The sequence below is a fragment of the Lepeophtheirus salmonis genome, chromosome 12 (genome assembly GCF_016086655.4).
Source record: "Lepeophtheirus salmonis chromosome 12, UVic_Lsal_1.4, whole genome shotgun sequence".
Lineage (NCBI taxonomy): Eukaryota > Metazoa > Arthropoda > Copepoda > Siphonostomatoida > Caligidae > Lepeophtheirus > Lepeophtheirus salmonis.
Genome location: NC_052142.2, coordinates 10,676,964 through 10,702,409, shown reverse-complemented (window position 1 = coordinate 10,702,409; position 25,446 = coordinate 10,676,964). Strand labels below are relative to the sequence as shown.

The window sequence follows — 25,446 nt, the reverse complement described above, 5'->3', positions numbered from 1 at the left end:
AGTTTCGTTATTATAACAATAGTGATGTGCCACAAGCAAAACTCTTAAGTTGGCACTTGAGTTTAATTAAGTAAATAAAAAAAGTATTTAAAATACTCTGCTCGTGGGCATAAAAGGCAGAATATTACTCGGTGCTCGAAAAGGAAAAAAAAAAATCCCAAGTTTTTACGAATACCAAGTAATATTCTGCCTTTTACATGTAAATCTTCATAGACTTACTTCTTTTCTTTGCAAAATTTCGAATTTATAATTTCCCACATGTTTTCACTTTTCTGCAATGTGTACTCATTATCCCAGTTCTTTTAAAAAATAATATTTGTTGGATTTTCAGACGAAGGGGAGTACTCGAAATTGCATCCAATTACTTAGCCTCCAAACATTCTTATTTTTCTATATACGATCATTAATATGCATTCATATTAATAAGCATCAGTGCCAAAAACATATTTGTTTCAAGTTTTAACCAGACCATAATAAAAATTTTATTTATTGACACTAAAAATTGTTGAAGTACGCTTATGACCACAATTCAAATAAGTTAAACAAGTCTGTGTGACATAAATTACGAAAACAATTGTGTGTGGTCATCAGTACCTTATATTAAATTTACTGTAGTACTGTTTTTTTGGGCATTACAAAACGGTTGTCACTCTTTGAAAAATAGACGCCAGCCATGGTATCTGCTGTATTTAAGGCAGGAAGCGCAGATTTTGATTTATTTGTTGTATTAGCCTCCACAACAAGTCGAAATAGAATAAATATTCCACCGTAATTTATCCCAATGTGATAACAATGGTTTCAAGGAAAATACGCCCGATTACTTTGGACTACACTTGGATGGAACACTTATAAGATATGTTCTTGGTGAAACTTATCCAGTAGACAGTGTTGTGGCACATGTCTTTGGTGATACACAATATGAAGAAGGGAAATACTATTGGTGTAATCCTTCATAAAATCCACTAGAATATAAGAGCTCAATTCTGCATTAGAGATGATATAAAGGTATGTTTTTATAGACAACAGTGTAGTCATAGTACTGGATACCACATCGAGCAAGAGCATAATCAATATGGGTGCAGCAAAGCTATTTGATGAAAAACTAGATGCTCTAAATCAAATGTCGTCATGACATATCAGAGGCAATATCAGGAGGTTCATGGCAGGCTGTTTTGGGGAGATTTAATTGTCATTACAATCTAATGTTCAACAATTCGAACAAAATGTGAGAAACATTGGATAAGGACCCCCAAAAGTTATCTGCCAAGTTGAAAAATACTTAAAACCGAAGATGACAAGCACAATTGTAACTTAAGAAATTTCATGGACATATAACTCACAAGTGGAGAAGCTGTGAATGATCCTGCTGTGAGGAAAAAGATATTCAATGGGTAGTTTTAAGAAAGGCGCATTGCCTAAGTATTGACTTGTTTACTTTTATATCCAAGGAAATTGATTAGCTTTCATTTGGTACCATTTTTAATGCAAAACCACTAACTTCTGGGTAGCTGCAATTAAAACCAAAGTAAAATATCTTGAATTTTGTAGCATTTTTGAAAAACGTGGACAATAAACTTAAATGGCTCTTGCTGTAGGCATATCTAATGTCCAAAATCAACGCTATTTATATATTTTGTTAGTTTCAACGTTGAAAAATGAGGAAAATATGCAGTTTACATATACTTAATGAAAAAGTCAAATTTGAAGAGGTCTATTACTAATATTAAGTGTTGAAATAATATTTTGGAGGTCCTCTTTTACTCTCAATTTTCCCTCTAGCGTTTCTACAATCTTAACTAAATCAAAAATTATTTTTTCCATTTTTATTTTTGACCTAGTCTCGCAACAAGTTTGATATATATTCTTCGTGAGCAGTCTAAATATAGGTTTAAGAGCATGTGATGCAGTCTTTAGAAATCCTTAGTTTAATTTTTTTGATACTACTTCTATGATTTTTTTATGCGTTAGTCTTGCTTTCTCTTCCTATGCTGAGCTCCATAATTTTTTCCTATGGCATTTTGTTTTTGATAAGGTGACAAATAAAAAGTTTTTAGTCAGACTATAAGAGTTTCGTATTGTGTGAGGTTTAAAATCCATTCCGATGAGGAACAAAACATAATTAGTCCTAGGTTAATAAAAATACAAGGTAATACCATTACGCGTGTACAAGTGATGTTTGACTTCCACAACACTTCTAATAATGACGTCATAGTAGATGAGTGGTTGTATGTTTTTTCAAAATATATTTTTCTTTGCCCAGTAGTCTGTATGATAAATTAAATTGAAAATTCTAGAAATAGTGGCGTCATAGACTATAGGTGGTTGCGTGATTTGTCAAAATATCCCTACCTTGCCCAGCAGTCGGTACAATCCATCAGATTGAAAAATCTAGCTCGCCCAATTACATGATGGTGTAACCTTGTATTTCTATTAAACATGATCTAGTCTATAACTTTTTTTTGATCTCATATAAAAAACACGTAATTATGCGTAGTGTAGAATTTGTGAGTTACATTCTGTTGTTGCCTTTTCTCAATGTTTGCTTTGAGTTTCTTTCTTTTTTTTTTTCCTTGTGGATGTTTTCTTACCTGTAGTGTCTTCGTGTTCTCTTTTTCATATTCATATCACAAAGTAAACAATTGCTTAGATTCTAGGTCCACTTAATCCCAGAACTTTGAATGACGAGAGTCGTTAAAATCAGACTTTGGTATTCTTTTCGGAGCCAGTTTCCAATCTTCTCTGAGATTGTTAATTTGGCTATTGGCAAGTTTGATGTATATTTTACTTATTCTAGACTTAGTTTCATCAAATCATCACCTTTTTCTGTCTCAGACATAGTGACTTCTCCAATACTCTTTTGCTCCTCTAGAAGGCAGCTTGTTCAATACTTCTCCTTTTCTCAGCACCTTCAATTTAGAAGAGCAAATCTAACTCAGTCGGAATGTATTTTTGTAAATCTTTATATTCTTGGCAATATGATATATATAAACTTGTTGCAATTAAGGAATTTTGGTTTTGTTGAATCTCAACGAATCGCTTTTTTTTTTTTTTTTTTGTCGTAGATCAATTTTAAGTCTATATTCCTCTGGGTTGATTTCTTATAATGGAGACTGTTGTCATTTTTCATTGGAGGTGGACTGGTATACTATCTCTTATTTGAAAGTCCTGGTATTTGAGACGTATGGATAGTGTAAATCTGCGTGATCTATTCTTCATATCTTCATTGATTGTGCACTATCAACTTCTATTTGTTCTCGACATATATTTCCTCCATGATGTCTTCATTAGGCTTTTTATTGTCAATTCTTTCTTCCCGTACGCTCCTATCTATTTTGACTGCCATAGCACATACTTGAGTTGCTTACATGTTATTATGTAGTCTACTGACGTATGCTGATGCAAGTAGAGTTCCAAATAGATCAGTCATGTTCTTGCAGGCTTATTGTCATATGTTGCAACCGACCATTAAGTACGTGTTGAGCAATTCATATTCACTTAGTCAAATGGTTTTTAGTTTCATTTTAATCCCGATCTATTTATCTCAATTAGTGTAAGATTTCATTTAATCGGTCTAACAGTAGTTGTCGTGTTCTAGTAGGTTGTCTTGGCTGTGGTTGTCAGCTATCTTGCTTAAAAAGGATGTGATGTTATTTTAGCTTGGTATGATATAGCACCGCATTAATTGAGCGAAAAATGCCGTAGGCTTCATCTTTGAATTTAACCTTCTGAAGTATGAGATGGCATTCAGTAGTATTTCTTCAAGTGATGAAGTGTGTTTTTCTTGTTAGTGGCAAGGACTCTTCTTAATTATTTATTTTGTCTACAGACTTTTGTACTAGAGTTTCTTTAGCAGCCATTTTCTAAAGAAGGAACAATAATTTGGATATTTATAATACTTCTTTCAAAGGATTAGTTATAAATCCTAACTATTTATGTATCTATTACCAGAACTTTCTTATCTAAGGATATATAACTTCCTCTAACTTATTCTTTAATTATTACTAAAAAAGATATTGTGAGCTCGATTCAGTCATTTGTATATATCATATCATTTGTGATGTTAAATTATTAATTTCAAAAAATAATATAATTTATTGTATAAGAATTATGTAATGAATAATTACATTATTAGTATTTACGAATAAAATTACTCCCTAAGCTTTACGATACTAACAAATAATGAAACCCACACGCGTGACAATAACAGTAATATTACCATAACATGCTCCCTGCTCAAAACAACAACATATATAACTTATAAAATATAAATTCTGTAGCGCTCTGGTGGTCTAGAAACTCGATTCGATCTTTGCAATTCAACATCTTCAGGAACTGTATAGAGCTTTGGTAAAGGAGTAGATGGGTTAGGTAAAGAATCCCTTGTCAGTAGTTGCTCAATACCATCCGCCGGATATGGAGCTAAGTCCTTAACAACATAGATAACTCCTGTCCACAAGAATATTTAACTGTAGTAAACGACGGATTGCTGTGAATGAATTCCACTTTGTCCACTAGAGGATCATTCTTAGATGTTCACCCAAAACTATTACAGGCCTTGGATTCCTGGGATGCCTCTAAAATCTTGGCTTGAATTGGGCCCATATTCTACAAAATGAACGAACATCACTCGTTGAAAACGGTAAAATCCTCGCTCGCACATAATGTAGCAACCTTGATACTGCAGGATGGCACAACTTGGAATGAAGATCCTGTAGAACCGACTTTTTATTTTCCTTAAACAGACAACAGGAACGTCTAAACATGTCTGTTGATTCATTTTTCCCACTTAGACTATGTATAATTGAAAAAACTAAACTCAGCTAGTTATATTCGCCGTTTATTTGTTTTATTATTTTTGATTTTAGTTGGCATCCACCCATCGAACATGAATGAAAACATACCTTGCGTCTGTAATAAGCTCAAAACGACATATTAATAGCAAATTTCTACCTATAGAGTTTTTTATTGAGTCCTGGAACGAAATTTACATGAACAAACCCTTCAGATTTACGAGTTAAAGATTGCTTTGGCATTACTATATTTCTCGATGAAGGGACTCTCAAGTTCAAAGATTCAACAGCCTTATCATCGATAAAGTTATCCGAGGCACACGAATCTATAAAAACGATAATAAAGCTTTACCTTGGATTGTTGATATATGTCGTCGCATGAAATAATTCTTTCGTTATAAAAGTATTTATAGTGACCATATATGAAAATAAAACTGTTGCAGTTGTTCCAATAGATACTTTCAAGTTATACATTCGTCCAAAATACCCACCTATAGAGCATTTGTTACATCATACATTTTTGGCTGGAAAAAGCTCTCTTTTTGGTAAGGTATGAACCCATAGAAGAAATACTTTCTGTTTTTATTTTTTTAATAACTTACTGCTCTCTACATAATCCAGATCTTCAAAATCTACTGGCTTTTTTGATCTTCTTCCACTACGGCAACAATTTCCTCAAAAGCGGAATAAGTATTGCTATTTATTTGAGCAATATCAAGAGCCGATGCTGGTCTGTATGCAGTTTTCAGGTCTGATGATGTGTTTTCTAGAAGCGTCTGACGTATAGCTATTGACGTAAGATCCGATATAAACGAATCTCCCACAGTTTCTTCTCCACACTCCTTTGCAGTACGGTCCCACAATCCTTTCTAAGCTATTCGAATTCTGGAAAGAAATCATCCAACGACTCCCTGTCTTCTGACATCTTGTAATTAGCAGATATCGAGCAAATATTTCGTTTGACACTTTGATGTAGATTGAGTCCAATTTTTTTTATAGCTGACTCTTAATCCTCAGTCTTCAATGAATTCATATACCATAGGGTTGACACACGATATTAGAGACCTTAGAAAAATTGGGAATTTTATATTTGAAGTTTTTGAAATGATAAACAAATATCCTCTTCCAATGCCGCACCATTCCATCATTGCCTCTAGAGAATTAGGATTAAGATCCAATGGTTTCAGCCTCCATATTGCTACTAGCGTAAATTGTAATGAATAATTACTCTATTAGTACTTAGAAATAGAATTACTCCTTAAGCTATATTCTACTAACAATGAATAAAACTAGAACACACACATGTGACAATAATAGTAATAATACCATAACATACTAATAATTAGTCTTATCAGTTGATAACTAGTCCAAAGAATTTGCTTAGGCGTAATCAAAAATTATTAATACATGTCGGCAGGGTTATTAAGAATTCTAAGGAATGAAATTTTTTCTATTTGAACAAAAAAAAAAACTTCCTCCCAACTGGACCGATATATAGTGTGATTAAAACAGTATTGATCAGGAAAGGTCTTACTCAATGTTTTCTAAAGTTATTTAAATGTATATACAACCACCATAAATTGTTTTTACTTATAACCAAAATAAAACAAAAAATAAACTGGTTCGGAAGGAATCTGACTTACTTCATAGAATAATTTCTCTTTTTAAAATAATGAAAAAAAGACTAGATACTACAAAAAAACAAATCAAAAACAGACTAACCTTGTATCCAAAGTGTAGAATGAATATCTAATAGTAGTTAATTAATTAAGTATTTATATTATGTTAAATTGTATAATGAGATGTTCACAAAATGCGTATTTGTGACTATAATTATTGCAATAATTACATATAAATAAAATTCACATCTTGATAAATTAATTTATAAATAAAATTAAGTACAATAGTAAATATGGAGTTTAGGTCGATTTTCTTGTGAGACGTGTCCTTATCTGTTTGGTGCCTCAACTTTTGAATCATTTTCTTATTATTCAAGCGTTTGCAATTAGCACTGTATTTCACATTAAATGAGGTCACTCAAATATATTATTATTTTACTGTGTTCAGACATTTTTAACTACCTATGATTAGGCTTTAATTTTTGTTTGTGTATACTACAATTGAACCATTTGGATGACCACATCTTATATACTGTGAAGATGCACTCTTTTACGTATGCATTTTAATATTCTGGTGTGTGTCGTCGTTGACGAAACATTAATGAAAATCCTCATCATATTCTAATATTTGTCAAAATTATCCTTCCCTGTTTACCCTGACTTCGACCGAAAATCCTGTTTAACCTTCTTCACTGAAGTAAACACTCTTCTTGTTGTATTATCTTATCCTTGTACGTCATCGTCAAGCGCAGAAGGGGCATTCCATGTCAAGTGTAAACACCCTTCCTGTCTATACCATCAAATAAACAATATGTTGAAAAGTTTAGTCTTGTGGAGAGGGGTGTCCCGTTAGGGAGTCCCTCAAAGTTTGACTCCCTTACATAGATTTTCGTACTTGAGTATGCCTTAACTACATTTAAAATGAGCTGATCTCATTTTTTTTTAGATAAAAATACTTTTTAGAGTACGAGTCTCAATAGGATCACCTTCATTCAGGCATATAACTGGAAAAGGTCATAATCTCCATAATAGTAAATTCTGCCTTATTTACAAAAAAAAATTATATATTTTTTTAATATATATTATTTTTATTATTTTTTTTAATATATATTATTTTTAACAAGTTTTGTAATACATATAAGTCTACTGCACTATTGCAACTTGTATTATTGTAACATGTACTGTATTTCAGTTGTTTTTTCTTGTTCTATCCAGTTTGACCATGTTTTATAATTTACTGTGACACATATGTTAAAAATAATTGAGTACATGTATAGGTTTTTCTAAATTTACTTCTCTTCGACCTTTAAAATTCGTTCTTGCTGGTGTAAGTGGATTACATATTGTATGTGTTTGTACTATTTACCAAAATGTAAAGCTTATGATCATGGGATTGATAATGTCAGATATAACTGAATATCACTCCTACTGTCATATTATAGGGATTTTAGTTTGTAATCCTGCAATGTTCTGTTATTTTTTTTGGTAATTGCTCGTGGAAGATTGCTCTAGAGAAAATTGCCATTGTTTTGTTCAGCTTCATAATGAATAATAACACATTATAAATTCGCTTAATATTATATATACAAATATCTTATATATATTTGTTCCGTCCCCAAAGGAAGAACCTTCATGTGTGAGTAATGTTATTGCAATAGAATTTCCTTGCAATTTTTAATTTCAATCCAATCTTCTAAGAAATGGATCGAGTGGATTATTAATGATGGAGGGGGAGAAATAATTAGCTTTGGTCCTCTTAAAACATGGTTGAATACCCTCCACCCTCGGATTGACCCGGGAGTAGTATGGGATTGCTAAAAATCTACCGCCAATTCATTTAATACATTCAAGGAAACCCTCTATTAAAAAAAAAAAAAAATAGTTCTAAAGCCTCAAGTTACGCAGGGTATTTGGGTTACTCCTGGATCTTTAAAAACCTCGTTTCGATTGATAAAAATGATGTATTACTTTTCCGACGGCTGTGCAGGTCAATACAAAAAGTGTTAAACATTTTTAAAACTGATTGTCACAAAATGGATTTTGATATCCATGCTGAATGGCATTTTTTCGGCACTAGTCATGGTAAAGGACAAGTGTATATAGTATGAGGGACAATTAAAATACAGCCCTTGCCGTCCATACAAAAATCAAATCACGAAAATGATGCAGTTGTTCGGGGTTTTTTTTTCTAACTATTTAAAATCAATGAAATGTTATTTTTGAATGCATGCTGACTACATAACTGAGTGAATTTTTTTAAAGAAGAGGTAGAACAATTCAATAACCATAGCAAGTACCCATAATCTTAATGCATTTATACGTGAAACTGATACATCTTTTAGAGTTATGGAATACAGCGAGACAACCGAGTCGAAAGTGGAAGTAGTGGGGTTTTGATTATCCAGATTAGTAAATCTGGATAATCAAAATCTGTATTACATAAATTTATACATATAGCAAAACTTATATTTTAGTCCTTTAAAATAATGAAATATTATATTTTGATAAATATGATGAATGAAACAAATACAATTATGACTAGATTATGAATATTCAAAAGTTAAAGGAAGAATTACATATGTATCTAAATAAAAGATGGAATTTACTATAACGGCGAGTATGACTTTTTCCCGTTATATCCCTAAATAAAGGTGATCCCATTCAGATCCGACGCTATTTTTTTTTTTTTTTTTTGCTCATATATAGAATATGAGTAGGTTAAACTTCTTACAAAAATTGCCGAAATCAATTTTTGAAGTATGGCTCGGGCGCCATATTTTATATTTTCCAATTATGTTTTAATAAATTAAGAAAAGTAGTGTTGATAACAACAGTATAATCTCCATAATAATTTGTCTTTTCTATCGCCTAATAAACGTGATTCCTTTATGACACACATAAAACAGATAATATCGGATGCTATCATGCTTATCTAGTTATCAGGGATGTCTTTTTAATACGAGATAAAGTTCACAAATTTTTTGCGTAAAAATCGTCTATCTCATCATTAACTGAGATACAAAATAAAATTGAGAATGAAATGATTTATTACTCTATTGATCTCAAGGATATAAAGACTTGGTCTACAGAAGAAATGGAAAGAAGGGGGGGGGGATATTTGATGGAAAGTCATCATTATGAAAAAACTTATTTTTGAGAAAGATCAAATCCAGTCGAATATTATTCAATTTGTTTTCATAGCTAGAAATAATAACTATAATACTGCTAATCATCCAGTCATTGGCGGTTTCTATGATTCAACTTCTGAAAATATTATTTTGAGGCATAAATCTGATGAGATTCGTTTTTCCCCATCCTCACAAAAGCTCGAAGATCATTAAACAACATTACCAAAGAAGACTTCCTTTAAAAAAAGGGAAACTCTCTTGGCTTTCTTCAATTAAGGAGAAGATCTGGAATTTTCCACATTGTCCCTAAAAAAATAAAGCATACTTTATTTAAATATAAGAATTATTTTTAATTAATGCTAACTTTTAAGATGTATTATTGTAGACTCCAAGCAAGCAATTGATGTAGAGAGTAGCGCTGCAAGAAATGGACTGTTAATTAATGTTCATTTTCTCATTACTATTAAAAGGTCTAGTGACTTATTTTTAATTATGTTTCCGCGTTTTAAATATTTATTTTACATACATATTCGCTAGCTTTGTCGTGCTTTACCTGTTCTTTATATATATATATATATATTCCACATTGGGAGTTTTGAAGTTTAAAAAGTAATGATGTATTAAATTATAATCATTTTTCCACTTTTAATTCAATTATAATTGTTTTATTCTTACTTTGTAATTGTTAATTTAATCATAACTGCTCTGTATTAATTTAAAGTTATAGCTAAATAAATGGTAGTTTTAGAATAATAAATTTTAAAAAACTTGTGTGTGGTGCCTACTGAAAAATTATTGCAGATTCTTCGCGGGAAATGGTTCAAATAGGGTAATAGGGTAAAGAAACTTAAAATTACAAATAAGTTGTTTACTGTAGCTATAATTGATCTTTGGGGTCATTGGAGGACGTAATTGACATTTTTTTTTTTTTTTAACGTTTAAAAAAAATAATATCATTTATATGGTCTTATTTATATTCATCACTTACTCATCGAGCGGTCTTTTTGTAGGTTCACCCTTACTTTTAACAGGAAGTAGAATTTGTTTTTTTGCACATACTTCTTACAAGGTCAGTAAAAAGAAGAAGAAGAAAAATTAGTGCTTTAGATGTACCTGGCTATACAGGAAAAACTTTATATAAATTCATATTTAGCTAATGGTCACTCGCATAATTCTATTCTCATGGTAGTAACATAATTGGGCATTACTATAACTTTATTCATAGGAGGAAAATCATATAATTTCATGTTCAAATTACCACTTACCTCTGAATCTTCAGATGCTTCCCTATGTAGTACGTGTCTAAATCTTCTGGAATTGCCAAAGTATAACAAAAAGTTAATATAATTGTTTGAGATGAAAGAGCATTGTCCCACAGAGGGCATTTTGAATCGGCTGGTAGAACATTAAAAACAATGAAACTCTCATAGGAGTAGTCAATTCTAATCGGAATGCTCACGTGCTGTAAGCCCAAATAATGCATTCCTCTCAAATAACTCATACCAAAAATGTTGTAAATTGACCATAATTTGAATGAGATTAATATGTTAGGTAATAATTTCATTATTGATTGAGTAAATATTTTGTGTAATAATTTTTTTATTGTCATTTTTCTTATAATAATCCCGGACAACGGCACATATTTTCAATTAGTTTAATAATAAATGAATCATGTTGAATGATGTTTAAGAAATAATCTCTAAAAATTTGAATAAATAACGGACTAAATATCTTGTTCCATGATCAAGCATGTAGAATTGAATAATTTTCTCTCAGTTAATGAATTATATTTTTTATATATATGGATAATAGTAAAACTATGACTTTAATGTAAATAAATTGTTAGTCAATTAATTTAATAAGAGTCCAAGAAATCACCTACCTGATAAAAAACCTAAGAAAAAGTTGCCAAAAGTGGACTTGAATAAAGAAAATCCCGCATTTTACTTGTTTATCATTAAAATATTTCCTGTGCAACGTTAATCTAATATAGCACGGATTTTTCTTGTTCCAAAAACCTGCTTTATTTGTGGACCCCTTGTATTATAATTACCTCCGCCAACGAGCTGAACGGAAGTTATGTTTTCTCCTCCATTTTTAGTAAGTAGGATAACTGGTAAAATTGCTTACCAATTTTAGTGAAACGTTGTGTGAAGGTTATTTATGTTATCAGCAAGAGTTCATTAAATTTTGAGAGGTCATTTTGACATTTTCAAAATCCTAGGTCACACATAACGTTAAAACGCATAATCGGCCATAACTTTGAAACAAATTGATTTACACAACCCAAGTGCGTGTCGTTTTGTAGGTATATTAATAATGGCACATTGAAATAGATGTGTGCTTTACAAAGTACTCATTCAAACAAAAATTATAATCATAGTCTGCGAGATTTCTTTAATTCTTCTTTTGCCGGGATATATTCTCACCGGAACAATTTAGCATATAATTAACATAACTTAAAAAAATAACTTTTTCTTTACATAAATTCCAGTGTTTGATAGATCTAAAAAAATATAAAGACTACAGTCCTACACTTCCGGTCCTAACAAAATTTGTTAGTTCTAGTACCGGTACTTATCTGTCTGTTATGGAAACTACAACAGTTGAAATTACGTATTTACTACTAACTACGTCATTTGAATCGCTGAAGTTTCATAATATTTCATAACCTCTTTCAAAGAGACGTGATACCTGATGTGAAATGTAGGTGTATGACTAGAACGTATGTTCTTATATTCTTCAATCCTAGCTAAGAGTGAATAAAATAAAAGAATAGCTAGGACTGTAGGACTAAAATACTGATTATCAGTCCATAGAACCATGGAATTGTAAAAAAGATCGGACCAATAAAAAAATAAGGCTGAAAGAGAGTTGGGGGGGAGACTAGGACCGATGTAACACAACATACCCATAACGTCAAATATCAAATATGTTGTTTTGTTCCGGATAAATTGAGAGTTCAACTATTTACAAACGCGTATTTTTTCTGTTCAAGTATTATTGACTTTGTATAGTTTAGACATTATGCGGATAATTCTGTATTTTTATGCAATTATTTATTAGCTTCTAATTAATCATTTTAATTTTCAATGTTTTATTTTTTTAAGTTCTGAAGGATATTTTTTTATGCAAAGGTAATTTTTACTGATATGAGAAGAAACTATAATAACAATTCATTTGTTGTCTTCTAACTCTTTAACATATGGTGTGATATTGACTTTTTAAATTAATTAAAACATGTAGATATTAGGAAACCTAATTGCTATTGATTTTTATTAAATTCAATTTAATTATAATTTCTTTTAATAATGGAGTGATTTTTAACATATAGTAGATTAAGCCCTGTCATTTTTCCTAAAAATTTTTTTTTTTCGTTAAACAGGTCAAGCTAATGAAAGAAAAGAAGTAATAAGAAATAAAATACGTGCTATTGGTAAAATGGCACGCGTTTTCTCCGTATTGCGTGAAGAGTCTGAAAGTGTTTTACAGCTTAAAGGACTGACACCAACTGGTGCACTACCTCTAGGAGCATTATCTGGTGGAAAGGCTTCATTAAGCAATGGTAAGTATTGTCTGAAAACAAATGGTGTTTTTTGGGTCTTTGTTTTTTTATAATTATAACCTTTTTCTATGATTATTCCATAAAATTATCATTTAATCTTACTTTTTTTTATTTTGAAATATATATTAATTATGCATTTATTTCATCAAATTAAATTTGAAATACTTGATATAGGCAATTAAATTATAGATCTTACATGAATTATAATTAGATAAAAATATGTATAGATACGATACCTGATTCCAAAAACATACTTAAGATGTTGATTACTGATTTAAATTAATCAAATAAATTTGACACAAATTATGAGCAAGAAAAATTCAGAATTGGAGAAGATTTATAACATTGATATATTTTATTCACTTGCAACCTCGACTTTCAAAAAGGAAAGGACTTTTTTAAACATGGCAGCTAGCCTTCTGTATTTTTCTTTCTGTCAATTTGCACTCCAACAAACATGACATTTTTTTTAAATCACAGAACTTCTTCTTTGCATTGAAAGGGATAATTGTTGTAGTTTGAAGTATACATTAAGCAAAGGTCATAAAAATAAATGATTATACTCTTATATCCGTGTACACTGTACACGCTTAATAAATGTAGATTACAGAATTTTTTATTTATAAAATCCTCAATTTTTGGGTTGTATTCGTGGTAAAAATTACAACAAAGGATTTTAGTCCCTGAAATTGAGTGTACCAGAAGAAAAACAAAGGAGTAACTTTTGGATTCTGTGTACCAAAATTTATATATAAAAATCGTGTTCCCTAATATAATGAATACAGAGGAACAACACTTTTTTGGGAGGTATTTGTCTTGTATTATTATTGTGGTTGTCAGTCTCAGAGATTCAGAAGAGTTCAAGCAACTGGTATGATTTATGATGGTCCCCTCTGCTTGATCATAGTTGGTTGTTATTTAATACTCTACATTGCTATGGCTAGTGATGAAAATCCTTTGTACAATGAGCATGTTTAAAAAAAAAAAAAAAAAATCAACATAGTAACCCTGAAAATTTGAAAAATATTTGGGAGAAGAGAGAGACTAATGCTCACGACGTTTCATTAGATCAGCTACAATCAGCTGTGACAAAGCAGGCAGGGGAGAAGGACATTATCAAGAATTACTTCGATGTCGATCCTCAACTCTACTCTTTCCAACAAAGATTTACTATTATAAATCTGCAAAAAATCCTCAGGGTTACACTCTGTCTCTTAAGAGCACTCACGAATATTCAATCAGGTTTTGAATATAATTGAATCTATTCAAGAAAGGATTTTCACAACACAGGAATCAAATAAAAATGGCAATTGTTGAAGAAAAGAAAACTTATTCTTCAGATTCCCAATTAAAAAAAAAAAAAAAAAAACGGCCAGATAAAAATTTCACTGGATTTATATCACTCGCTATGCCTATCTGTGCTTTAGAATTTTCCTGTGATTTCTTAATATTGTTATAGCTTAACACCAACTATATCGATCAAAAACATAAATTGTTCTGACGAATATATAAAATATGGATTCAAATGTACAACAGAACGTGATGAAAGTCTATTGAAATCTTATTGATTTGAAATACTAGAGTGAGCAAATATAGTTTAGCACTGGTGAAACTAATGGCTTCACGGAGATTGAAAATAAAAGAACACGTTAGCTGAATTCAATGTTAAGAGGGCCAAAATCGATCTACTCTTACTGTTCTCGATTTTTTACTCAACACACCAATCATCCCAGTATCGTACGAAATTGCTAACCTGATTGCAAATCAGGGTAAGTCATCCACCATTGCTCAAACACTTGTGTTGAACAGGGTGTATATCATACTAGGAAATAGAGGCGGAAGTTAAGTTATGCTAAATTAATCTTTAACATGACACTATCAGCCTCAGGATAGGGATATGAGAAAATACAACTTAGCTGAACAAGTAGTCGAACATTTGATTTCAAACCAGGCAAAATGTATTGTTAAACTCGAAGACGCTACATTTGTTTGCATTCAAAAGTTGGGGCACTACGTCTATTATGCTTGTTTGCGCAATTTATTTTAAAGAACTTTGCATATTTTAATAATCAAATTTCAGCAATTGCCCCTTTCAAAATAATGAGGTTCTGTGATTTAAAACGTTTCTTGTTTGAGGACAGAAAGTGCCATGTTAGTAATTTTTGTACATCCAAAAATTAATTTATCATTGCATTTTCTCTCCCTCATAAAGACATATATTAAATCATAGAACCTCTTACTTTAAGGATGAAATTATTTAGGCTTGAACAATAAAAATAAATTATTTCATACGTAAATACCTGTACACTAAAGTGTCCCATAAAAATGAATGTAATTTTCTAAAAATGCATACATACCCCACTGTTCTTCAGAGTCACTAAATTCACAAATGCTCCCTTCACTTAGAAAATCACCTTAATGTTTATGCGCTTCAAATACAATTCTTAGGTCAGATGAAGGATTTGATAATGATATAATGTTTGCTTATACTTAATCAGTGCAACTCCATTTTACCAATTAATGGAACATTTTTTGAAATGCCCTGTTTAGGAGCTACATCTCCCATAGATCCAGAATCTGTAAACATACAGCTTTACCTGAATACTTACAGAGTGAGAAAGAGAAGACAAGACTTGTGAGAGCAAATAAGTTATGCGACAGAATAAACACACTTTCAGTAAACGAATTTGACTCCAATTCAGGATGTCATAGCATGCTTCACCTGATAAATTAAACGTTTGATCTCTAACTAAATCTCGTGAGATCCTAAGATGAAGAAATTAGCACTTGATGAATTTTTGATCGATCATATACTCTAATTATAAACCGATTGGTTCTTTATATATTGCTAAGTACAGTGGCATCCCTTTGCCTGTGCATTTCAAAATTTAAAAAACCTCTGTTGTAGATTGTTTTTCCAAATTAAGCTTCATATCGATGTGCCAATTAGAGTTTCAACGATCTTTGTGAAGGATTTATTTAGAAGTTTCTTCCGGATTTGTGGATTTATCCAGCGGTTCCTTAAATAATGATGCCAATGGATTAGTCTTTATTTTTTTTCTCTTTTTGTCTTTGGCATGGGAGTATTCTCAGAGTTGAAGGATTTAGTTGTTTTTACCTAACCTGTAAATAGAGATAGAAAAATATAGAAATAACTAGGTGTATTTCATTGCCTCTGGGATTTAAAACTGTTTTTTTACAAAAATAAATCCTAAATTTAGAAATAAAATCATATATGTCAAAATAATAAATGTTACCTTCATCCCCACCCTCAAGCTCGTTGGCCATAGACAGGAACAGGTGGGAGTGACTTGGTGGCAGTTCCGGACTATAGGGTGTATGCAAAAGAACTTCTCATTTCAACTTCTGGTATGAAAGATATGTGTGACCTGGCGTTGTGTTGATGATGTCTTGTTGTCTCCTATTCTCCAGTTATGGCTGCTTCTGTTTGATCACCAACCTCAAATGGTCGAGTTGTTCACAGTAGGGGGGTACAATTGAGCGAGAAAAAAATTTGCTAGAGCCACTGTTGTGCAACACCAACCAAAAGAGTATTGGACCCCGTATACATTGCAAATTTTCTAGGTTACTTTCGACGTGTTTTTCTCTTTCAGGTAGTAAAAATGTAAAAATATGGTGAATTTCTTCCTTAGAGACCTCGTTACTCAACGTACGATAATTTACGACTGAACTAGCCAAATTAAATTATTGTTCAAAAAGGTTTTTTTTTGTATACACTCACACCTTTACTATGTCTTATTGTATGATCAGTGCCGTATGTCAGGAAGATTTTTCGGTCCGCTTTACAAGGGTGAACGGTTGATTTTCAGTGGTGAACATATGATATTTAAACAGGGCAAATGCTACAGCATAGATTAAATCTGGCAAGAATATCGTCCAATGGACTGTCTGACCATTATTTTCTACAGGCAAACATTGGGAAAAATAAAATGAAAAGGAAAAACTCTAGACGGAAAGTCAATGCCAACCTATTCATAAAGGAAGGAGTATAATGGAGTATAAAATGCACGTGCAAGAATGAGGGAATTTTTTTGAACTATACAATTAAGTCAAACAATTTAAACCTCCTTAAATATTTTTAAAATAATAACGGATGAACATAATGAACAAGATTATAATATACCATGAAACGGTTACATCGACAGAAAATATATATAGTTCAGAAGTCTTGATGTTGTTAATTTGCATGTATACGTGGTGATGTTTTTGAAAAAAAATGCATGTGTTCTTTATCATGATTAGAAGAAGAAGTTTTTCCTCTCTTTCCTTGATGCAAAGGTGTCAATCAAACTGTCCATGTCTTCATGGAGCACCTTGTCCACCATCGCTCTGTCCATGTTCAAGAGGGTGAGGGAAGAGAGCCTCTCCTGGTCCATGGTGGTTCTTGAGCCTTCTGAGACAGGAGAATGACCGCTCCGCCTCACAGCAGCTGATGGGCATTGAGGCCAGGATAATGATCACATTGTATAGCTCCGGCATCAGGCGGAACACTCCCGAGCTTATTAACTCCGCAGCAATTTGTGACGAAACCATGTCTTCTGTGTCAATATCTGCCTAGAGAAACATAAATTTTAAACATATAATGCAAAATGAAACATTGTAATATTAACCTTGAATTGCTGGAAGATTGCATGGTCTGACTAGAGCTGCTCGAGTTCAAGTCTGTAGTGCTTGGCGACACGCTCAATGACACAGGTCTCCACTTCACTGTCATTGACGATTGCAATGAGATCCATTGTGATGTTTGTATCGTCGGTGGCAAATCTGCTCTCAAGCTCTAATACAATCTTATTGATTGCAACATCGAAATGTGTTTCACAGAAGTAGGATTCAGTTGTTCCTTTCCACTTTATTCTCCTTGGAATCTTTGCCTCCTTGAATTCCAAATCAATTGAGTCCTTCTGGTGAAATACTGATTTCATCTCAGACGTCTTCAACTCAGCAAGTTTCCAGATTGATTCAAAGATTTTCTCATTCTTAAGATCTTCAAGAGTCCTAATCACTAGGTTGACGTGTTTCCGGGCCTTTGTTAGGTCAACCTTTCTGCCTTGAAGTTCATCTGACAAGCTAGATGTGTCTGAGGAGTGTCTTCAACAGTTCAATGCCGAAAACAAATTCGTTACTAAAGATGCTGTTGAGCAGAGAAGTTGCTGTTGAACTCGACAGTGTATCTTTATCTCTTCTCATTATTATGAGGGTCTTTATGATTCTGACCATCCCTAGAGATACAGCGTGTACAGCATCGTAGCGGAGACTCCAGCATGTACCAGACTGGTTCTTCAGGGTCATCACCTTGGCATGCTCCTCATCTTTACTTGTTATCTTCACCGACTTGTAGATTGCTGACCTCTTTGGTGAGCCTTCAATGAAGTTGTATAAAATTTGTACTGTCCCCATTGTAATTCTCAACAGGGTTATATCTGAGAGAAGATCCTTGACTACAAGATTTAGGACATGGGCGTATCAGTGGATGTAGACACACAATGGGGCTGCTTCCTCCCACCTGGCGGCAAGACCGTTCTTGATGCTGGATATGTTGGAGGCACCGTCCGCGGCCAGGGAGACAGTGCGGGCGGGGTTAAGGCCGAGATCCTTGACAGCCTCGTGAAGATTTGCCGTCAGTCTGGGTAACTTTTACAAACTTGAGGAAGCTCTCTTTCTTGATGCCTTCACTCGTCAGATATCCTAGTGACAGACTGAACTGCTCCGTGTTTGACATATCTGTTTTCTCATCAACAATCACAGAGAACCAGTAGTCATCATGCTGGCACAAGTCTTGACATCTTCAATTATATTTTCCATCACTTTGGATGCTATAATCTCTATCAGCTCATTTTGGATGTCAGGTGAAGTCCATTTGGCAAAACCTGCCCCAGCTGAACCAAATTTTTTGACTTTGGCGTCCAGTTTATCTTTGAGAATATGATTGTCGTGTGAACGCAGGGACAAAAGCTCCAAGAAGTTTCCTCGATTGTTTTCATTAGATTCCGTCAACTTTTCCCTTGTTTCGGAATCGCCCCTGAAAGCCAATCCTTGCTTTGCGAGGAACCCAACAGTTTGGAAAAGATACCTCAAATAAGCTCGCCACTTCACAACTCCCTCAGCATGTTGAGACTGAACATGGCCGTGAACCGAGGTATTCTTTCTCTTTGATGTGAGGAAATTGATCCACTTTTCCATCGACAGTTTGTGTTTTTTGTTGTTAGAATGAACTTTCAACGAGGAACTGTCTTTCCATGTTTTGAACTCAAATTTCCCAAGGTTGGAAATGGAAAATTTGGAACAGGAGAAACACTTGGCTGACTTTTCAACCTTGTCATATTCTAGCCATGGGAACTTACGGAACCAATCATATTGAAAGTCTCTGGAGTATTTGTCATCTATTTGAGGACTGTATGTTTGTAACTTGGGCTGTAGGTGATTATCTTTCTCGACTTTAGGCACAGTTTCCCGCTCAGTCTCCACTCTGGTTCTGGTCTGGATGTCCTTCCGCTTTGGCTCCCGCCCGGTAAGTATCGGGTCACCCAGCTGGCTCATGAAGACGACAGAATACTCTGGGCCTCCGTCCACAAACTGCATCTCCTCCGTCTTGCTCTTCTCACCTCCCTGGACATTGTTGCTAGTCTCAGAGTCCTCTGCAGAGGGAATATTATTGTTGTTGACTACAGAGAGCTGCTCTGTAGAGAAGATTGGTCCGATATCGAGATTAGGAAGTCTTATTCCATGAGAAATCCATGCTCTGGGGTAATTTGATGAGTCGCCATTATTTTCTGTGTCTGCAGTGACTTTCTCTTCCGCAGAAACGGACTTTTCAGATCTTGGTTCAGGCAGTAAGGCCTCAACTGGAGCAAGGTCATCGGGACAGGAGGAGGCAGTGACTGAGGATGAGAAGGTAGCAGAGGAAGTTTTCTTCACAGCAAAGTTCAATGTTTTCTGCTTCTTATGATCAATTTTCACTTGATACTTGCAGCTGGGGTCATTCTTATGGAGTTTAACTTTGTGATCATTAAAGTTGTCCTTCTGTATTTCCTTCTGACAGATAGAACAAATCACCAACTCTCTGTTAAAATGCGTTTTCCACTTCCCGTGATACATTTCTGATAATTAATAAATTACTGCAACAATCCACTCTAGAAAGTACATAACTATTATTTATGTCCCTTTTAAGCAGTAATAATTTAATTTATCTTGTATTCAATTAAACAAATTCTCACGCTCTTAAATATTTCAAGAGTACTCCATACGCAAAATGTTGTGTGCATCTTTTTTTTTTTTTTTTTGGCTGTAAAGTACTTCACATTTGCAACCAGTAACGTTAAACGTAATATCTAACTCAAATATCCACTCAATGTGAAGTACTTTAAATCCATACGAAAAATGTTGAGTGCGTCTTTGTTTTTTATTTTTGGCTGTAAAGTACTCTTGAAATAATTGCAGTAATTTATTAATTATCAGAAATGTATCACGGGAAGCGGAAAACGCGTTTTATATTCAAAGGTTCAATCATTTATATTTATAAAATGACAGGCAATATTTGAAAGAGATATTACGGTAAATTACAGGATTTGAATTCAAATTTCTGCGATGAATTGAGATACCCGAGAGTGTTAACTGTAGTTTAAAACTCGTTTTATCTATCTGACTTAATTTGACCCCAATATTGTCTTAGAGATATAATTTATTAATTTACTAATTCTATAAATGTGCCGGTGAATTTTGGCTACTTTAAGTACAATTTGTGGTGCCTCCAAAGGATTAATCAGAATCATTTTTTCATTTAAATGAACTATAATTTGTTGGACAATGTATTCCATGTTCAATTTTGAGAAAAATTTTCTAGCTTCCTTTTGGGTGGACGTGCTACAAATATGTAATTTTATTATAATGACTCAGTACTATTATGAGTTGGTCATAAGTTACATATATATAATAGATTTTAATAATTACTTATGACTTAATTCATCTATATTTACATACCTATATGATTGGTGGACGGTTGAGTAAGGTTTGTTTTTTTTGGTCCGCTGAAGCGGACAAAGCGCAATACTGACGTACGGCCCTGCGTATGATACGATATGACAAATAATTAACAATATATATTTATTAAAAAAAGTGGCGGGTTATATGAAACTTCTTTTTCCCCAATCTAATATTATAAATATATATTGGTAAAAGTATGGCAATTTATTCACACTTTTTTTTTTTACTCCAGGGTAACTATATCCTCTTTTGTTTCCTATTTTCAACCTCATTAAGGTTGGGAACTAGTATATTAAATCTTTTCGTAGCGCTTAAAATCATTATATAATTTTACTAGGTACATAGAAAAAAATGTCTGATGTATATTTTAGCCTTTCTTTATCTTTATTTATAGTGAAGAGAGTATATTCGTAAATTTGAATTTCTACGAATACAAGAAACTAAAAGAATCATAGCTCATTTGAAGGTTATTCTTGTGAAGGAAGACGATAATGTGAAACCAAAAGAGAGGATGATGAAAATTTAAGAATTGGTTTCTTTTAATGTCTTGTATTGGAATAAATTCAAATTAACGAATATGCTCTCTTCCCTACCATTAAGGCTAAAACGAACTAATATATATATTGGAACTTGTTTTTTAATAGCGTGCGAGTCACTGCCATGTAGTTTGACTATGTAAATACAGTTTGTTGTATCTATATAAATCTCTTCTACGGATTTGTTTTCTCTAGTTCTCGTTTGTTTCCTTATGCTGTGCGATTCCGCCTCGTCAAGACACCACACAAACCGTTCATTATATTTTTTTTCTTGGACATATCAGTATGGTAGGAATGATAGCAACATGTATTTTTAAAAATATTCTTCCATTCCCATCTTTTTTATTCGCCAAGGACCTCCCTTTCGATTGTGACCAATTAGATAAAGATAATACCCCCCCTGAGCTACTCTTTTATTTCAAAAACTTATAATTCATTAACTCCAATCTATTCATAGATTGTCCACATATAAATACATTTTCATGAAATAAAAATGGTTTAATAATTTAAAATCATGCTCTAGTTCAGAAAAAAATTAATTGATACAAAAAAAAATTACGCGACTATCGGGTGTTTATTTCACGAAATTGTTGGATCACAACTCGTAGAAACTTATTAAAAATTGAAAAATACCCACTTAGCCTGTGTGTCAACAACATCTACTCTCCTCCTATAAACTTCCAATTAATTTTACTGTTTTCTGTGAAAAATGAACTATATTGTTATCATAAGGGATAAGAACATTTTAGAAATCTATGTGAACATACATTTTTAAAAAGTATGGTTTAGTAGCCTGAAATTTATTTGTTCTCATGTTAACTAATTTTCCCTTATTAGAACATTTAAACGTATTAGCAAGCAAGGAGCAATATAGATTTATAGTTATCCAAGTCATCAGATATTTCGCCTATCAAAGTTGGGTACTTTTATTTTTGATTGGCACTCATGAGGATTTAGATATTTGTCATATCCCTAGTTATCATTACAAACGAAAATTGGAGTGGGTTTGGATTGTAAAAATTCACACCTCCTTTTTATGACATAAAATAGAATTAGATGCCATCGTAGTGAGTTTATTTACTTTTGGTGTAACACATATAAATTTTAGAGCTGTCTTACTCATCTCTTACTACTAGAAAGAACAAATAAAAAATTAGCAATAGCTTCATGAAAGAAATTATTTTATAATTTTATAGTGTTGTGAACTGTCAAGTAAATTTAGGTTTCCTTGAACTCTTAAAAAAAGTGTGTTTTTCTATAATACATCCTATATTCATGTTATATATTAGATCAGGTTTCTATTTATTATAATCCTTTCAAACAGAAATTCTCGATAATGTGTTAAAAAGACTTATTATTTTTTGTTAATTTATTTACCTGTGTACCAATTCTCCTTTTATAAGATATACTCTGATTAAATAATTTACCGTATTTTTATAGCTCTCCAAGGCTTTTCTCCGAATCATAAAATTACATCTTTTGCTGAGGCTAAGGGTCTGGATCTACCTAATGAACGAATGCCTCCACGGAAAGATGCGAGTGCTGCAGCTTCTCCTGAACCCGTTGAGTCTCCTATCGCCTCTTCCAGCTGTACAATTATAACAAATATTTCTAAAAACAACAATCCCACTTCATCTTCTACCTCATGAGATCATCATTAATTATTTAAGAAATTATGAAGGAGGATTTATTTTTACAAATATATATCTTGTCATTTATTAAGTAACAAGTGTTGAAATAAAACATAAATGATGGACGATCAAGAATAAGCTCTATTTGCATGTATTAAGAATAATTATATCTTTTGTTATTATTTCATAATGATTTATTTTAGAAATTCTGAGCCATTTTTCTTTATAATTGGTGTTTCAATTTATTTTTATTATCATTAATCAATTGTCGTTTATATCTTCTTCTTTTATTATTACCTTACAACGTGGATTTAACATTAAATTAAAATAAAAACAAATTAAAATATATATATATTGATATATTGCGGTTCATTGTTATTTCTTATTTTATTAACGATATTTCACTCGCTCCGTTTTCAATTCAGCTCTCTGGTCAAAAACAAGGAAATTGATATTTCTTCTGAAGGTGTTTTTAAATTAAGTAAGCATCAAATCTGAAAGTTTCCTGTTTCCAAATTATTATATTTTCAATTTTTTGAAGATTTAGAAAATCTTTACAGAGAAACTAAGGAATTACTTTTAAAAAATACGTCATCATAGAAGATGAAACTGTACCATACTTTTATTCACCTATACAAATATATCTTTCTTATTTTACAATCAATTTGCAGCAGATTTTGCTTTAGAAATTCTTCTGTTTTAGATACATCAAAACAAAGATTGTATGGTGGATTTAACATAACACTGGCTCTAACAAACTCCCGTTTACGAGTCTCAAATACATGTACAGTTGGCATAAGAAATACACGAAGGCAGAGTAATCACATAAATAAACATTTTACTATATAATTATACCTCATCTATAGAACCTCTTTTATCTTTATTAATGTAAAACATTAAATACAATTCCTCAATAAATAGGAAAGAGAAAATTGTGCCATATACACACCCATAACTAGCAGATAAAATTAAAATGGTACGAAACCATAAACAATTCACTATAAAAAACAGAAGGGTCATTCCATGTCAAATCAACCAAAATAAATAATGTCACCTGTCCCTCCCACATTTGGAGGATTTTTGACGCACAATCTGAAATTCATGAGTAGATTAAGTGTGTCAAATTTCAGTACATAATTCTGAGATATAGACACTCACCTAAGAAAAAAAATTTTATTAATGTCTTTTTACTTGACGCTACTTTTTCTTGTATATTTTTTTATACAAAAGAGTACCTCTTGAAGTTTGGTGCTTAATTTTTTTGAAGTATGACAATTCAAAAAATGGAAGTCAAAATTAGAATATTTAAACTTTGTTGTGACCTCAACTTGGATTTTTTTTTTAAATCTGAAATACACTAGCAAGTACTTGATCAACAATAATAATAAAAATACGCAACTTTTATGAATATGAAACTTTGGCAACATGTTCTACTTAAATAGGGGTGTCACTGTGCCAAAAACAGTATTGGCTTTTTATCATTGGTCCCAGGATTAATTTTCTCTGGAAATTTGGTCAATTATACTTACGTTTTTATATCTTAAACTTATTCGATTATTTATATATACTAACAAAGCTGAGAGGGTTGGGTGACATGTCCTCGTTGATTTGACATGGAATGACCGAGTAGTGTTCAATGTTAGGTTTTTACTTTTCAAAACATTTTACTAAACATTCAAAATATTTATTAATTATTGAACAAGAATACCTATTAACATTATTAGAGGCGTCACAATAATTAAAGAAAAGATAGCGTATCTTGCAATTGATGATATATGAACAGCTCATATTTCTTCCACAAATAATTGTTTATGATTCGTAATTTATTGTCAATAAGGACTTCAGAATTTGATAAATCTAATTTCAATAAATAGATAAGATGAAGAAAAGGAGACACAGATAAGAATAAAATGGTATGAAACCATTGCCTGAAAGAGTAAAGGCATTGTCTTTGCCTCTTTCTGGCAACCCGTTTTGTTTTTGTTTTGAAAGGACTAATAAGACCAAAGACTTCATGAATTTTGATTAAGAATTATCAAATCCTTTTTGATAGTAATATTTTTTTCCAAAATTTGAACGTTGAGACAGTGTATTTTAAAAAATACGGAGTCCTTACTAGAAGATTAATAAAAATACGGCCAACCGAAATTAGAAACTGTACAGTGAATTTTATTTA

General features: G+C 32.2%; 1 protein-coding gene across 2 annotated transcripts in view; it reads left to right on the top strand.

Moving 5' to 3' along the window:
- Positions 1-23,618, top strand: part of LOC121127012 (serine/threonine-protein phosphatase 2B catalytic subunit 2) — a 56,148-nt gene extending 32,530 nt beyond the window's left edge. The window contains exons 7-9 of one of the 2 annotated variants that reach the window (XM_040722376.2): positions 12,648-12,674; positions 12,923-13,102; positions 23,080-23,618. In XM_040722376.2, coding sequence (XP_040578310.1) covers positions 12,648-12,674; positions 12,923-13,102; positions 23,080-23,288 — 416 coding nt within the window. In that variant the 3' untranslated portion in view covers positions 23,289-23,618. The remainder of the gene's footprint in view (positions 1-12,647; positions 12,675-12,922; positions 13,103-23,079) is intronic. The other variant, XM_040722378.2, reaches the window with a different exon arrangement.
- The last annotated feature ends 1,828 nt before the right edge of the window (positions 23,619-25,446 follow it).